Source organism: Gossypium arboreum, chromosome 9, assembly GCF_025698485.1.
Source record: "Gossypium arboreum isolate Shixiya-1 chromosome 9, ASM2569848v2, whole genome shotgun sequence".
In the NCBI taxonomy this organism is placed as follows: domain Eukaryota; kingdom Viridiplantae; phylum Streptophyta; class Magnoliopsida; order Malvales; family Malvaceae; genus Gossypium; species Gossypium arboreum.
In genome coordinates, this window is record NC_069078.1 from 987,502 (window position 1) to 1,004,587 (window position 17,086).

At 32.2% G+C, this 17,086-nt stretch overlaps 1 protein-coding gene across 1 annotated transcript; it reads left to right on the forward strand.

The window, feature by feature from the left end:
• The first annotated feature begins 2,301 nt into the window (after positions 1-2,301).
• LOC108454377 (uncharacterized) lies at positions 2,302-10,510 on the forward strand. The gene is made up of 10 exons (XM_017752821.2): positions 2,302-2,875; positions 3,521-3,641; positions 5,033-5,118; positions 5,216-5,597; positions 5,726-5,826; positions 6,009-6,075; positions 8,109-8,336; positions 9,361-9,819; positions 9,977-10,049; positions 10,146-10,510. Exons 1-10 carry the CDS (start codon positions 2,505-2,507, stop codon positions 10,403-10,405), a joined length of 2,148 nt encoding a protein of 715 aa, XP_017608310.1. The 5' UTR covers positions 2,302-2,504; the 3' UTR covers positions 10,406-10,510.
• The last annotated feature ends 6,576 nt before the right edge of the window (positions 10,511-17,086 follow it).

A 17,086-nucleotide genomic window follows, 5' to 3' on the forward strand; every position in this document is an offset into this window, starting at 1 on the left:
TTACGGGTGTTATAGATTCAGGTACCTAAAACTGAAGATTAAAATAGTGAAAATAAGAGATCTCTATAAATTATCATAATTCGAGAAAATATGAAGCCAAATAATAAAAGTGGACGACAATGATTTTGTATGTAATATTATTGTTGAAATGAAATGAGAATCTTGGATAAATCTATTGAGAAATATATATATGGAATAGATTGGTCAAAATAGAAAGGCGCAATTCAAATTCGAGGAGTTTTTGTAACAACAATCAAATATCTAAAGGTATAAAGCCAATGAAGGTACAAATGAAGTAGTTTTGCAAAACAAAATAAAAAAAATGAAGTTTTTCGCTAAGTCCTGACATTGATTATGAAAAGATATAATATTCTTTTGTGGTGGATGCAATAATCTTTAGATATATTATTAAACTGGCAGTTCATAAAAAATTTAATTTGCGTCTAATGTTTGTTGTTACAACTTTTTATGAATCACTATATAGTAAAGTTTATATTAAAATCCTTAAAGGATTTAGAATGCTAGAAGTATATTGAAATTATCAGGAAATTGTTTATTTATATGAATTGAAATAATTGAACATATGTGGTAAATTTGACTTAGTTAATAGTAGTTGAAAGATGATTATAAAATGATCTAAAATACCTATTTGTATTTTTATAGAGGGATCATGATTAAAGTTTGTTATGATTATTATTGAAACTCCTGAAGAGATCAAAATATATTTTCTCAAAAATTCCCCTTACTCATGACTTTCAAAAGAATAGTGATATAAATGCTTAGCAAATACATTCAAATAGTCATTTGAAAGACTAGTGTTCAAGATTGAATACGTAGAATATGAGAAAGTATGTAATGTTTTCATGAGGGGGAGCCCCTTCCTCATGACTTTCAAAAGAATGATGATATAAATGTTTAGCAAATACATTCAAATAGTCATTTGAAATATTAGTATTCAAGATTGAATATGTAGAATATGAGGAAGTATGTGATGTTTTCATGAGTAAGAGTAAATACACGTTGTACTCTTTTTCACTTGACTGAAGTTTTGTCCCATTGGGTTTTCCTAGTAAGGTTTTTAATGAGGCAGCATATTATGCGTATTATAGATATGTGTACTCTTTTTCCTTCACTAGGAATTTTTTTCTCTACAGAATTTTTATCTTAGTAAGGTTTTAACGAGACACATTATCTACCAATGGACATCCAATGGGGAGGGTTATGAATATCTTATTAAGTGGATATCCATCAATATTAATATAAATTTTGATGTACTTTAAATTCTAATAGTTATTAGAAGTAGATCTCTATTTCATTTATACTTCTTATGCCTATAAATAGAGACTTTGGAAGAGCTTTGTAAATATTCCAATTGATCAATAAAATGTGCTCTCTTTTGTTATCCAACTTTCTTTGTTCTTTACTTTTTGTCTTTTTATTTTATAATAATAATTTCTTACATTTACAAAAGGGTGTAATTATTATTTATAATTATAATTATAAATTTGATGTAGTTTCACTATTTATAATTATTAGGATGATAATTGTTTTATAGTACAATGAACTTTTATTTTTTTTAGATTACTAAACTCGACAATGCCCATCTGTCTTTGACGTATTGATGAGATAAGAAAAGTAATAAGTACAGATTAAGAACTCCGGTAACTAATAAGAGTGTGTTTAATATTGTTTCTAAAAAGTATTTTTGGGACACAAATATTCTTAAATAAACTACTTTTTGAGAGAAAAAAGTAATTTTTTAAAGAAAAAATGGGCTCAAAAACACTTTTTTCAGAAGTAAAAAATTTTAACTTTTTCCCAAGAATATTTTTGAGAATCATTTTAAATACTTAGCTCACTAAGTGTTAAAGTATGGTAAATTTACCTTAGAGATTCCTCTATTGTAGGAATATGATTAAATTAGTTCATTTATTATTAAATGAATCAATTTAAATACTATACTATTTAAAAGAATAAATAAGACCAAATTTGAATAGATTTTTAGTATTTATTGTTTAAAAATATAATTTACTGTTTAATATAGTTAATAATTATAAAATTTTTATAGTTCAATAAATAAAATAATTTTTGAAATTGAATTGTAATTGAGAAATCAAATTTTAATATATTTTATATAATAAATTACAATTTAACCTATTTAAATTTTTTAATAATATAGGGGTAAATTGATTCGTTTATACAGTAATTATAACACAAAAATCTCGCCCATCAACTTTTATATGTAGTTTAGTGTAAAAAGACTAAAAGCCCCTCTTCAACGGAAGGACGTAGTTGAACCACACATTCTGGTTATTAAAAGACAAACGGGGGAGTATGAGGAAGAAACTGGTGGTTCCCAGCCAGCCAACCAGAGGCAAAACCAAAGCTAGTTTAAACTAAAATGGAATGGACCACTTTCTTCTTCTTCTTCTATCTCCTACTAATTAAAAACACAACACAAACTCTACCAACACAGCTGCTGCTCTCTCAATTCTCAAACCACTATGAAAAATTGCGTATGCAAGGCTTCGAGTTTCACCCCTGCAACTCTCTCTTCACTATCATTTCCACTGAACAACAACCCCCCTTGTTTTTCCAACAAATATCGCATTGCCTTTTCCACTGTTACAACCCAGGCCAAAACTTGTTTGCTAACAACTAGTTTGGTGAAAAGAGATGGTGATTTCGGTGGAAAGGCTGATGAAAATGAAAAAGAATATAGGAATAAGAGAGTGCATTGCGAAGTCGAAGTGATTTCTTGGAGGGAAAGACGAATCAAAGCCGAGATTTTGGTTTCTGCTGATATTGATTCTGTTTGGAATGCTCTTACTGATTATGAACGTCTTGCAGATTTTATCCCTAATCTTATTTGCAGGTATTGCTTTTCCCTCCCCCTTTCTCCCTTTTATTATTATGTTAAATTCTGATTCTGTTGTTAGTCCCTGTACTTTGTAAAAATTGTAGATTTAATAGATGTAATTTTATTTGATCATTTTTAGTACATAATTTATTAAGTAGAGTTATACTATCTCTAAAATCTGTTGGGTTAAACATATTATTATTTGCATAATGTCATATCAGCATATTATTTTCACTACTCATTACTCACCATTCTTAATTTATGTGAAGATTGAAATTTCAAAATTCAAAAAAGTACAAGTACTTAGAATGATCCAACGGAAGAAAATGGACTAAATCTATTTTTGTGTAGGGACTAGTAATTGAATTTAACCAAATGGATTTAATTGCTAATGTTTGATTGAGTCGGGACTAAAATTTCAGAATTTGAAAAGTATAGAGACTAAAAGTGACCAATTCGGAAACTATAGGACTGAAATTGATCAAATAAAAGCACAGACTAAATCTACAAATTTCATGAAGTAGGTAGACTAATAGCAGAATTTAACCTTACTGTTATTATTTTTCCCAAAAATACTTGGCTGCAATTGGGGTTACTTTCATCAGTTTCAACTTACTCCCTTCTCCGTCAATTGAGTTATGAACTTTGTCTGCTTATTAGTGGAAGGATTCCTTGCCCCCATCCTGGACGGATATGGTTGGAACAGAGAGGTTTGCAAAGGGCATTATATTGGCATATTGAAGCACGTGTTGTTCTTGATCTCCAAGAAATTCCCAATTCGGTAAGCATCCTAACCCATATAGTTATAGTGTTGAACTGTGATATAGATACTAGTAATTGTCTATTAACCTTGCAGCATTACGAATGGCTGTTGTTTCACTTTTTTTTTTTTTAACAAATTTGGATATGTAATTGACTGCAAAGCCTTGTTCTTCTCAAGTTGGTACTTTAACGGGTAGAAGCTATCTATGTATAACATCTTCCCACGAATACTGCTGCCTCAAAAGTCCATATTTTGCACGTGAAATCAGTAGAACTCTAGTCCGCAACCTTTTCACTATAGAATTTTCTTCGCTGCTATCATCATGATTATGTTTAGCTTTAGTGGTGCCATGAGCAGGTGTCACTGCCATCATATTATCAGATGATAACTTTAAATGTGTCCATACTGTATATGGTATACATGAAACTTAATTCTTTGGGTCCTTCACATTTTTCACTGAAAAAAATATTTTGAGGGCTCACATTCAATTTCTAATGAACTACAAGACTTTTTATTGCAATTGCAACTAAGAATCATGGGCTTTACCTGGGTTGAGTATGAATGGAAAGTACTTATCTTTGCCAAAAATAAGTAGTTGATGGAATGTCTGGAATGAGCTATTTAAAGGTGATACCTTTTGGAGTTTGAAATAAAGTCTCAATGCATATATGAAACAAATATTTAGGAAGATTAACATTTCAAAAAGCTTTTAGCTTCATAGTGGGGAATGCTAATCATCTTACAAGTATTCTTGCTCTTTCCTGTTAATAGCTGACTGCAAGGAATGGATCTGAATTTTGGAGAAAATATTTGCAATCTACTTGGCATAGGAGTAAATAGAGTGAGCTTGTCTCTGCCATTCTCTATGTACTGACATTGCGCAGTCTTTAAGCTTAAAAGTTTAACAAAACCCTTTAGTTCCTATACCAACTATGGTTTCTTGTTGACTTCTTATATGATATACTAAATTGATCCATCAATTATTTCAAGCACCTCATAAGTCATAATATGAAAATGTGATCATGCATAGACTTTAAGTGAATAGTCAAGGATGGAGAATGTTGATGAATGCAAAGCTAGGCTAAGCTCAATCTGTAATTTTGAGCAAGGTGGATCCATGATGCCACTAATTTGCAGGTTTATTAACTGAACTATTTGAAATAGAAAATAGGATTTTGAACTGAAAGAGGAGGTTGGTTTTCATGAAAACATATGGATAGGTTTTTAGCTGCTATGCAACTGAGATGCTGTATGGACGAGGTTTATGCAGATTTATTTGCTTTGGATTGATAGTTCTTCGTAACTGAATTTGAGCTTGTTTCACTTTTCTTGGTAGCTTTAATTTTGACATATGCCTTTATGTCGTCTTTAATACCTACGAGCTTTATAAATTGTTGCTTGTGATTCAGTCCAACGGTCGTGAACTCCTCTTTTCCATGGTTGATGGAGATTTTAAGAAGTTTGAAGGGAAATGGTCTGTCAAATCTGGAACAAGGTAGCATCAATGTTCTCTATTTCACAGCCAACATGTTTTCGGATTCTTGCTTTTACCATATGAAGTAAAATACTTTTTCTCTCTGACATTGTTGTAGGTCTGGTACTACAATTTTATCATATGAAGTTAATGTAATTCCAAGATTTAACTTCCCTGCCATATTCCTGGAGAGGATTATCAGATCTGATCTTCCTGTGAATCTTAGAGCCTTGGCTTGTCAAGCTGAAAAGAATTTTCATGGGAATCAAAAGATGTTAATAGCAAAAGATTTGATTAGAAAATCTTTGCCTGTTCTTTCTTCACCTGGCATTGACTCAAATGCTGCACTCTTGGGAAAGGATAAACCACCGTCTGTAACTGGGCCTCTACCATCTTCGAGTGAGTTGAACAGTAGCTGGGGTGTTTTTGGAAAAGTCTGCAGAATCGATAGGCCTTGTGTGGTTGATGAAGTTCATCTTCGCAGATTTGATGGCTTATTGGTAACTAATTGATTCTAGTCTGTTCTCATAGGGTCTCATGTTGTCTGGAAGCCGCTTTTTGTTTTAGCAATTGCTGATATATTGACTTCTGTTTTAGCTGTTCCTGATAAAATGCTTTTGGGCTGAAGGAAAATGGAGGCGTTCATCGTTGCGTTGTTGCTAGCATAACTGTAAAAGCTCCTGTTCGTGAAGTTTGGAATGTTTTAACTGCATACGAGAGTCTTCCAGAGTAAGTATAATATAATCCATGTAGAACTTACTAGTTACCATACATTCTCCATTGCTCCCAGATTTGTAGTAAAATGGAATAATTTAAGATTAAATAAATCCACAGTATCCAAATATTTATCTTTCTAATCAAATCATTCTTTTGTGTTCCTGTTTTTTCCTCAATAAGTTTCATTTTGGCAGGATTGTTCCAAATTTAGCTATTAGTAAAGTCTTATCACGCGAAAACAACAAAGTTCGCATTCTTCAGGTACGAGTAAGGTTTATTTATGAATCATTTTCTCTCTTAGGATGCCATAGTAAATGCTTTTAGATTCTGTTGCTTTTAGTGGATGAACGATAAATTTTTTCTTGTCTTATGTGAACTTGTCCATATAGATTATGCATTCCGATTCATCTTTTGATAATCCTGTAATAATCTCAGTATTGGATATTTAATCTAACTAAAATTTTCTATTATTAGCTATCATATCCAATGCATGCAGCAAATGTAACTTAAGGATGTTTCCATTTAAAAGATCAACCCTACCTTTTCCTTCCATTTAAGGATGTGTCATGGCTGATTAATTCTATGGAGCCATCAGTAGGCAAACCCTATCTTTTCCTTCCTATAGCAAAAGATATTTGGGAGGCTATGAGGGAAACTTACTCTGATGTAGAAAACTTCTCTCAAACCTTTAAGTTGAAAAACAAGTTATGGGAATGAAGGCAAGGGGAGCGTGAGGTTACTGATTTTTTCAATGAGATGATGTCCCTTTGGCAGGGACTAGACCTATGTTATAATGATGAGTGGGACTGTCCAACCGATAGTGTTAGGTGTATGAAAAAAGAGGAGAATGATTGGGTTTATTTATTTTTTGGCTGGGGTAAACAAAGATTTTGGTGAAGTTAGGTCCTACTTCTTCGGGAACCTACCCTTAGGGAAGCCTTCTTGGAAATAAGGACGGAAGAGAGTAGGGGAAAGGTAATGTTGAAACCAAATACTGACCCGGAAACAAAAACACTTGAGGCTTCAGCACTTGCATCAGCCCAAGGGAGTCTCAAGAAGATAAAGGAAACCATAGTGTGAACATTGCATTAAGCCATGGCACAACACAAAGGAAACCTACTGGAAAATTCATGGGAAGCCTCCAAATTGGAAAAAGAAGGGGAATGACAGTAATCAGACAGGCCAAGCATTGCAAACAACAGGAGATGATAAGGGTCAATAGAATACTCTGATGCTTCCAAAATTCACAAAGGAACAATTGGAGCTTCTGTACAATCTCCACATAATCGAGGTGAAAGTAATCCAAATCTACCATCTTGTTCACTCTCCCAAACAGGTGAAAATTAATAAATTGATGAGCTAACTACAAATATATATATACTCTATCCTAATAAAAATGTCACAATTGATATTTTTGAGGTCAAACTTTTTAAACTTTGACCTCAATTTTTTAAATATTTTAATTAAATAAATTTTATAAAAATATATCTAAAACAACTTCATTCAAAGTTCTTATAATATATTTTTCAAAATTTTACCCATAATAAATTAAAAAAAGGCATAATGTAACAAATTTATTAAGATGGAGGGAGTATTATATTAGTGTTTTGTAGTTATTCTCAGTCAAAGTTGTTGGAATCAAACCAGACCGGCCATTACATCTGTCCAGACACATGGTTTGAATCGATTGGACCATGAACCCCTCAAAACCGGGATAAAAACCTGGTTAAACTGGTTGTTTAATCTGTTGAACTGAGTTATAATTTTTAATAATTTATTTTATTAAAACTGAATTGGTGGTGGAATTGGGAACCAGTGGCTTGATTGGTTCAGCTACCAGTTTGGTTCCAAAAACCATTTTCTCAATATCATTTATGATGTTATTGGAGATTTAGAATTTGGGACCATAGGATCAAGGAGGGAACCTTGACATGCAGAAAAGCACCATACTTGTAAAATCCTGAAAGAAGATCTTAGAGCCCAAATTGTTTCGAGACTCGGTTACAAGACAATGCAATGCTACAAAAGTATTTCCTCTCAATGTTGCATCAGCTACATGGATTATATTATGCTTTGTGTGCGATTAAGGACCATACCTTAAGTGTGATGTTTTTGTTGTAGTTATATATTTAGGACCATTTCACATTTGGCCTCTTAAAGAAGATGCTTTTAAGAACCATAGTAAATTTGGAGATCTTCATTCTTTTTGGCCTGTGGAGATCTTCATTAGCTCAACAAAATATGAAGCAAGTTTACTCTGGCCTATTTTATGATTTAATTGGCTCCTTTTGCAGGAAGGATGCAAGGGCTTATTGTATATGGTGCTTCATGCACGAGTTGTTTTAGATCTGCATGAACAACTTGAAAAAGAGATCATGTTTGAGCAGGTCGAAGGGGACTTTGACTCATTTCAGGGGAGATGGCTTCTAGAGCAACTTGGAAGTCATCACACACTACTGAAGTATTCTGTGGAGTCAAAAATGCACCGAGATTCCCTTCTTTCTGAAGCTCTCATGGAAGAGGTAATGTATCCATTGAAGGATGTCAAATATTCACTTCACTGCATTCCGTTTTCATTTTCTCATCTACTGTGTAGTACCTAATCTGCAGCTAATGTATCCATTGAAGATATAAGTTTAAAAATACAAATGTTTCTGGGTAAGAACTGAATATATCCTTTCTTTACAGAATTCTTGTCACTTGGTGCATGTTTACTTGAACCTCTATATTAGGTACCTGGGTAAAATGTTATCGAAATATCAGCCTTTCTTAACCTTCAAACTTCTTAGATTTCAATGAATCATAAACTATAAATAACACATTCTCCTTGCATGGAAAAGTTGCAGATGGATCTCCACCTATATGTTTCAACAGTTTGTACGAACCTTTGTGGAAATTTTAACTGGATATTCATTACTCTTTTTTATTTTTGGGCCAATGGTTATGTGCAATTCAATCGTCATGATAAAATGTAATTTGTCATTCACTTTCTTGGGTAAAAGTACTACAGTGGCCCTTGTATTAAGAGTCGGATTGTATTTTGCCCCTCTACTAAAAAAATTGGCAAATTAATCCCTATATATTAGATCAAAGAGCAAACTTGTCCTTCTGTTAAAAATTTCATTCATTTCTACTGTTAAAAATTGGTCCTTGTATGTTAGAATGAGGCTAATGTGGCACGCCACATGTAACTATTTTGTTATTCTATCAGCAACGCCAATTTTTAACGGTAAAAATGGATGAATTTTTTAATAGAAAGGACTAGTTTGCTCTTTGATCTAACGTATAGGGACTAATTTGTTCATTTTTTGAGTAAAAGGGAGTAAAGTGTAATCTGACTCTTAATAGAAGGGCCTCCATGGTACTTTTACCCATTTTCTTGCCATACATGTTTGTTCTGAAACTAATTTTGTAAGCCTACAAGATATGTTGCAAGACAACTGTTCTCCTTCCAAGGAGTCACTGCCCTTGTGGGAATAATAAGATAAGATGATAAGCATCATTGTGGTAACAAAATAATAAAGTGTTACTCATCTGACCTTGTAGGTTATATATGAAGATCTACCGTCCAATTTATGTGCGATACGAGATTATGTTGAAAAAACAGAGGCCAAAATTTCCTTGGAAACACGAGAAAATCGACAGCTTTCTGGGCAACAAAGTTCCTCCAGCAATGATAATGAAACAGCCTATAGTGATACTGGTGAGGAGGATGAAGGTTCCAATAGTGCTAATTCACTTAGACAAAGACCAAGAGTTCCAGGCTTGCAAAGGGACATTGAAGTCCTCAAAACTGAGCTCCTGAAATTCATATCTGAACATGGACAGGAAGGATTTATGCCTATGAGAAAGCAACTGCGTTTGCATGGCAGAGTGGATATCGAGAAAGCAATCACACGCATGGGTGGATTTAGAAGGATTGCATCTTTAATGAATCTCTCCCTTGCATACAAACAACGTAAACCGAAGGGCTATTGGGACAACCTTGAAAATCTGCAGGAGGAGGTGATTTGTTTTTGTTACCCTTTAAGTGTTCTTTTAAATTCAAGCCAAATGAAATTCATTAACATGTTAGATGGTGGAAAGTTATTGCAATACAGAATCATAATATGTACAAGTTGATAATGAGGAACAATCTAATTCGGCCTGTTTTACCTTACAGATTAATCGATTCCAGAGGAGCTGGGGAATGGACCCATCATTTATGCCCAGCAGAAAGTCGTTTGAGCGTGCAGGTTATATTCAGTTGTGATATTGTTTCAAGTCATTCCAACAAGAGGGAGCTTCAGTTTTATTTATGAATTTTATGAACTCTGTTGTTATACTTACAGGACGCTATGACATCGCACGGGCATTAGAGAAATGGGGCGGCCTTCATGAAGTTTCTCGTCTACTGTCACTCAAGGTGAGACAGAAGCACCCTAGCAGACAGGGGCTAACTAGTGCCAAGGAAAAACAGGTAGATAATGTAGCAGCAAGTAGGGGCATAGAAAGTGAAGAGAAGACTCCAATATTAAAGCCATATGTTTCGCAAAATACACAAAAGTGGCTCACGAAGCTAAAAGGTTTAGACATTAATTGGGTTGAATAAATGTGCCTACTACTACTATTACTACCAGTCTACTGGTTTAGTTTCTTTCCTTCTGTTTATGGAGTATAATAAATTGGGTTTAATATTCTTGGTCGTGGTAGAAAAGGATATGTTAGGTTCTTTTAGTTCCAAACTTGATAGTTTCTCTTAAAGATTGTCGGTAAAAATACCATAGAGGTTCTTGTTCTAGGAATCAGATTGCATTTTGCTCCATTTACTCAGAAAATGGGTAAATTAATCCCTATACGTCGGATTAACGAACCAACTAGCCTTTTTGTTAAAAACTTCATCTATTTATACTGTTAAAAATTGTTGTAGATGAAAAGTAACTAGATAGTTATGTGTAACATGCCATATGTATTTCATGTTAACATAAGAAACTAGTTTTTAACTGTAAAAATGAATATAATCTTTAATAGAATGATCAATTTGTTTTTTTATCTAACGTATTGAGATTAATTTTCTTATTTTTTTAGTAAATGGAGCAAAATGCAATATGATTTCTAGTACAATTGTTTTCATGATACTTTTACCGATTTTTATCTTATAAAAATTATTATATTTGTTCTGTACATACGATGTCCAGTTAGAAAAAGAAAATGAAAATGTTGCATAATAGGTTCAGGGCATTGTTATAACCATTTGATAGTTCCATTATGAGGAGTTCACTGAAAAATTATTTCAATGCTTAGTTTGAAGCATCAAAGTCAAAGCCTTTATGTAACACAAATCTCAAATTTGAAGTTCCAAACTGTTCCAAAAACATGGTGTAAAAAATATCTATAAAACTAATCCTAAAATGAGGACCATTCAAACTAGTTTAGTTACTTGAACCAATTTTTCTTGATTGTGCTCGTCACCGGATAATTTGTGGCCGCCCTTTATATTTCCTTTCGCCGGTAGGCTCTTTTTTTTCCTTTCTTGCTATCTTCGTTATAGTTTTTTCCCTCTCAAACCTTTGTTAAGTATGGTCCAAGTGTGGAGCAAACGCAGCTTCTTTTTTTTTTTTTTGGTATGTTGGAACCTATAGTCCTTAATTGCAAAACAAAGTTAAGAATATTTGAGCAGTGCTATGAGTAGTGCCAAATGCTTTAGGGATTGTTAAAGAACAAAGATGAACATAATATAATTGTTTACATAGTTTGGTTTTTTTACGGTGAGGCTTTATTTAGAGAGATGATCCACTATCTTTCAACTTCATACAAGTGATTTAAGTCTTAACATACATCAGTTTAGGAGCCTCACTTTTGTACTTAAAAGATCTAGATCACTTTCCTCTAAGTTTTCCTCCTGAAAACTTGGACGGTAAATCAAGTGGCTCACTTGTTTATTTACAAGAATGTACTCTCAAAAGATAAATTCCTAATGAATAGATAAGTGTTAAACCTATCTGCACCTTTTAACTTACACAAGCCTCTAATATATAAGAGTATAAGGTTTGCTAAGATAAAAACAAATTACAATAAAAAAAATCTTACAAAAATAGCAGCACAATCAAAATTGAGAATCTCCATAAAGTTCAAGATAAGTCAAGGATTCTCAAGATATGTTTCAAGTTATCTAACTGAATCTCATCAAACCAGAATTTGATTGCTTAATACGAATTGATTCAATCCAATCTTCTAAGATTTGTTGCTCCACACTATGGATCTTCAAATATGGGCCAACGTATGTCCACGAAATCATCTAATTCATTACCCAACTAATTTGGTTGGAAAGATTGACAACTCTATAAGGCAAGTTTTGTAATTCGCGCAATGCCAAGTGTAGTGGGCACTGCTGGTGGCATTGCATGAGGCACTACTCACATAATTTTCTCAACAATAAAAACTTGTATCAATATTGAACAAGGCTTCCACATTTAGAGCAAGAACCTAGCTTCACTAAGCAAACTTCAATCTAGAATTATCTTTCCAAATCTTATCAAACCAATTATACTTAGGATGAAAGAGATTTAGATAAATCTTTATAAAGTCGGCCCATATATTTTGTGATAGCATATCTCAATATATAAAGTAAGTCAACCACATTAAAATCCTTGAAAAATAATCTTGTTTGATCCAATCACTTCTTCAAATATAATCAATGTAATAGTTTCATAAATATACCTATTTATTATTTATGGACTCTATTTATTGAAATGGGGTCTCGAAACCGTATTTTTTGAGACCACTGAAATTCGGGTCGTTACAAAAAAAACTTGACAAACACTTTCAATGTTCGCAAAACCAAGTGCAAGTTATGTTCAAGTAATAAAATCTTAAGAGTCCAAGGCCAATCCATAGGAAAGTTGATTAGAATTTACATGTAACACCGTACACTCAGTCCGGCCGCTGGACTCGAGCAATAAGGTGCTATAAACAAATAAGGAGTATTTATATGCAATTCATAGTTCAAAATCTCAATTCAATATCAATTTATCACCTATGATCGATTATAACATGTATTACAAACAATTTTAGGTTTAAATCGAGCTTATGAAAGCTTTAAATTAACCTGACATCAATCAGGGATCAATTTGAAACAATTATAGAAAAATAGGAAAATTTTGTAAACAGGGGTCACACGGTTATATCCCCTGACCGTGTGAAAGGTTGAGGCCGTGTGGGGTTGAAACACACAGCTGTGTAGCCAAATAGCGTGAAAGAAGAAAGATTGTGTAATAGAAAGTCATACAGCTGTGTCGTTTGGCTGTGTAACAAACTGAGTCCGTGTGCGTACCTAATTGTAAAATCTTACAAACATTCACACGGTCGTGTGGCTGGACCGTGTGAGAGACTGTGACTGTATGTACCAATTATCACCCAAAATATATAGACCACACGGCCGTGCCATATGTCCGTGTATGGCACACGGCCGTGTGTCAGACTGTGTGCACTTAAAGAAACCTTCCAAAATAAGTTTTATAATCCCTAATTCACTTAAGCCACAAGCAAGCCTTAAACCAACTCCCAACCTATTCAAAAGAATCAAAACATGCTCCAAAACACCACTTATAACAACCATATTAAGTGCCTACCCAATATGCCATAGTTAGTACATCAATTCAACAATTCATCACGAACCCTTCATGTATAAACATACCAAAGTTTCATACCAATTTGTTCACCAAAATCACATCAATCCCAATTACCAAATTTCATCAATAAAAATGGATTATAGGTACTAAAGCATACTTATACCATCAAGTGCCACAATACAATCAACATGACACACATCATTTAATCATTCAAAACAATTTTAAGATGGCATTAATATCAACCACATAAACATATACCAAACCTTACCATGTTCTTTCAAACTTAGCATATGCATACCATTCATTTGACTAATCCTATTTCAAGACATATCACCTAATCACCATATAAGCAATTAAACATACATACCTAAACAATTCAACAAGGTTATCAACTACAAAGATTAGTACCAACCCTTATATATACACATATTCACATAACATTCAAAATACCAAATTAATCCAAAGCATAACATATACAACCATATAACCCTCTGTCATGAACAAACTAAAAACATCACCAACACTTGAGTTCGGGATTGCTGTTGGATGCTGAAGTTGATGATTGAACAAAAAGAACCTAACCTACGCACGAAAAACAAAATCGTACGCTGCGTATAACTTAGTGGTATTTCTATAATCTGAACATTAAATCATAATATAAATTATTCAATGCACAAGTTAAGAATAAATGATGATATGCAAATTATCATGTCAACTTTTACCATTTCTTGTTCTCATAATCTAAATCTAACAAAAGTCATTAGTATAAGGCAAAACATTTCCATTTCATATTCCATTTGAAAATCTCAATTATTAGGTATCACATTTCATCTCAATTTTTCCATATCATTAATTCAAAGAACATAACCATAATTATTTCTACTCATTTCATGGATCATTATTCTGATTTTCATTTTAATTTCCCTATTAACCTGGTTTGGACTCAGATGAATACGCGGATCCAACCAACACACCAATTTGGCACCCAGTGCCTATCGGATAAATCCGAGAATAATAAGTTGCGCCTTACGTTGGTCAGTATAACCGACAGAAAGATGTGCCCAGCACTGGTCGGTATAACCAAAAAATGGAGTGCCCAACACTCCTCGACACGTAGTCGTATAACTCTGAACTCTTTCTATCATATGACATGCCAATTATACCTGACCCTGCTCGAACAGTTAATAGGGTAACAAATTTCTCACATTCATTTAAATCCTATTTTCAATTTCAATATAATAATCTTAATCAACCAATCAATAATTCTCATATATAACAACATAGCTCATCGTAACATTAGTACAATTCCATATTTCAAATAATATTTTTGAATCTATTCAATTCAGTCTTTTTTACATACAACGAATTCATATCAATTCAATTCATTTCATTAAATCAATTATAACTCACCTTAAGAACTTACCATACAATGCAATTCATAAATGCAACAATTGAGATAGTTCGGATTATAGAAACAAAAATTGCAAACTCTGAACTATTTGTCGACGGCTTTGTCTTTTCCTTTCTTTTTCAAGGAATCCAGGTCGACGTTAGCTAAAGATTAACACAATTATACCAAATCATCAATACACAAACAATTTCACATTCAATTGTTAATTTAAGCAACTTTTTTAGTTTATTCAATTTAGTCCCTAAAACTGAGACTATCATAACTTTCAAATTCAGTCTCAAATTTTCATGTAAATTTCACTCTAGTCCTAATTGAACCTCCTATTTCTCATTTCTACTATAAATTTTAATTTTTTTTCCATTTTAGTCTCTATTGAACAAAATCATCAATTGACTTTACAATTTAGTCATTTTTTTAACTCTAAACTTTAAATATATCAAATTAACACAAAAAATTGCAACTATTCATCAATGGCAACATCCTCAATCTTTAACAGTATCGAAAAATACTACATGGGTCAACTAATTTAAGCTCCCGGGATTCCGAAAATATAAAAATTACAAGAAAAAAGACTAAATTGAGCTAACCAATTGAAGCTTTGAGTATTTCAAACCCTAGCTATCACTTATTGAAAGAAATAAAAGATATTGATTTCTCTTTCTTTCCAACATCACCTTTTTTTTTTATTCTTTAAATTTTATTTTAATTTCTTAACTTTAGAAATTTTATGATGTCCACTAACTCACCACCGTCCACTAAAATATCCATGGTGGTATGATTTCTATTCAAGGTCCTTACTTTAAATCCTGATTAGAGATTTCTTGAAATTTGAATTTTTGACACTTTTACGACTTACTCCATGAGCCCTAATTTATCACTAATTTGACAAAATTACCTAATCAAAATTTAATTTACTTCTAATATAACTTCATAAATATTTACTAGAAACATTTACGGGTCCAGTTGACGAAAACAGGGTCCCAAAATTGCATTTTTCGACACCATTGATTTTTGGGTCGTTACATTACAATATTACAAATATTATGCTAAAACAAATATTTGTTACTTAATTTTGAAATAAGGGTAGAGATATCGAAAATGAAGAACATAAGATTTTTTTCTAAAAGGAACATAAGATTTTTACAAGCATAGTGAAGAAAAAAATGAACATAAAATAAACTCTAACAAGAAAATGATCTTGATCTCAAATCTAAGAGGCCTTCCATTCTAAAAACTAACAACTATTTATAAAGGTTTAGGAAGAACTAAATGACAATGAATAGGTTTTGATAGTAATAACTTATTGGCCTATTTCTTTATTACATTTTGGAATCATTTTCTACATGCTACTTGATTACTTCTTTTGTCCAAAATAATGGCTCTAATTAGGAAAAGTCAAAATAGTTGATTGAAGATTTGCATATTGTACATTCATTGTAAAAATTTCAGCACCAAACTTTAAGTATATTAAGAGACATGATCCTAATATGAAAATACGTCAAAATTTTCCATCAATGTAAAACTTGTAACTTTCTCTTTGCTTTTAGATTTTTTTTCTTGATGCATTTTGACATTGATGTTTTAATATTTGGATAGAGCTTCAAATTCTCTTTCCGACGATATAAAGTAATCCAAAACGGAGTGCTGGACCCTGAGATATGGTCGGAACACTAAGTGTTGGGGCTGGAGATTTTGAATGTGTCCAAATTACAAATTTTGAAACTTTGAGCATTGGACTATCACTCATCATCTTGGATCAACTTCAAGCTGAGTGTATTTAATCCCATGGTTCCATGTATTGATATCTTTCTTACAAACCAATATTTACTTATAAATATTATAAATATTATACAAAATATTTTATTGAAATTAAATGCTCGAAAAACACTGCAAATACTTATAAAACAGTGAAATACATTACATTTAATACAAACATAAAATGTTAAATAAACTAAAATGAATCCAAAACATATAAGAATACTTAAGAAACTAAGCAAATGTAAGTAAAATATAGTCCAAAATAACTATACAATGAGGATCTATCATTAAGTCCATATATTTTTCAAATATTAAAGTTTCAGTCTTGTTACAAATGATAATCATTAATCCATTAATTTAATTTTTAGTGAGTAATATTAGAAATAAAAATTAAAATGACATTACACATATAATAATATATTTTAGTAAATAACAAAACTTAATAAATTTAATAATTATCTAATATTAAAATTTTAAAATATAAAAATAAATT

Bases quoted from the DNA above. Each gene is read 5' to 3' on its own strand.
- LOC108454377 (XM_017752821.2), top strand. From the start codon at position 2,505: ATGAAAAATTGCGTATGCAAGGCTTCGAGTTTCACCCCTGCAACTCTC. The intron at 5,598-5,725 runs GTAACTAATTGA...TTTGGGCTGAAG, and splicing joins GCAGATTTGATGGCTTATTG to GAAAATGGAGGCGTTCATCG. The intron at 6,076-8,108 runs GTACGAGTAAGG...CTCCTTTTGCAG, and splicing joins ACAAAGTTCGCATTCTTCAG to GAAGGATGCAAGGGCTTATT.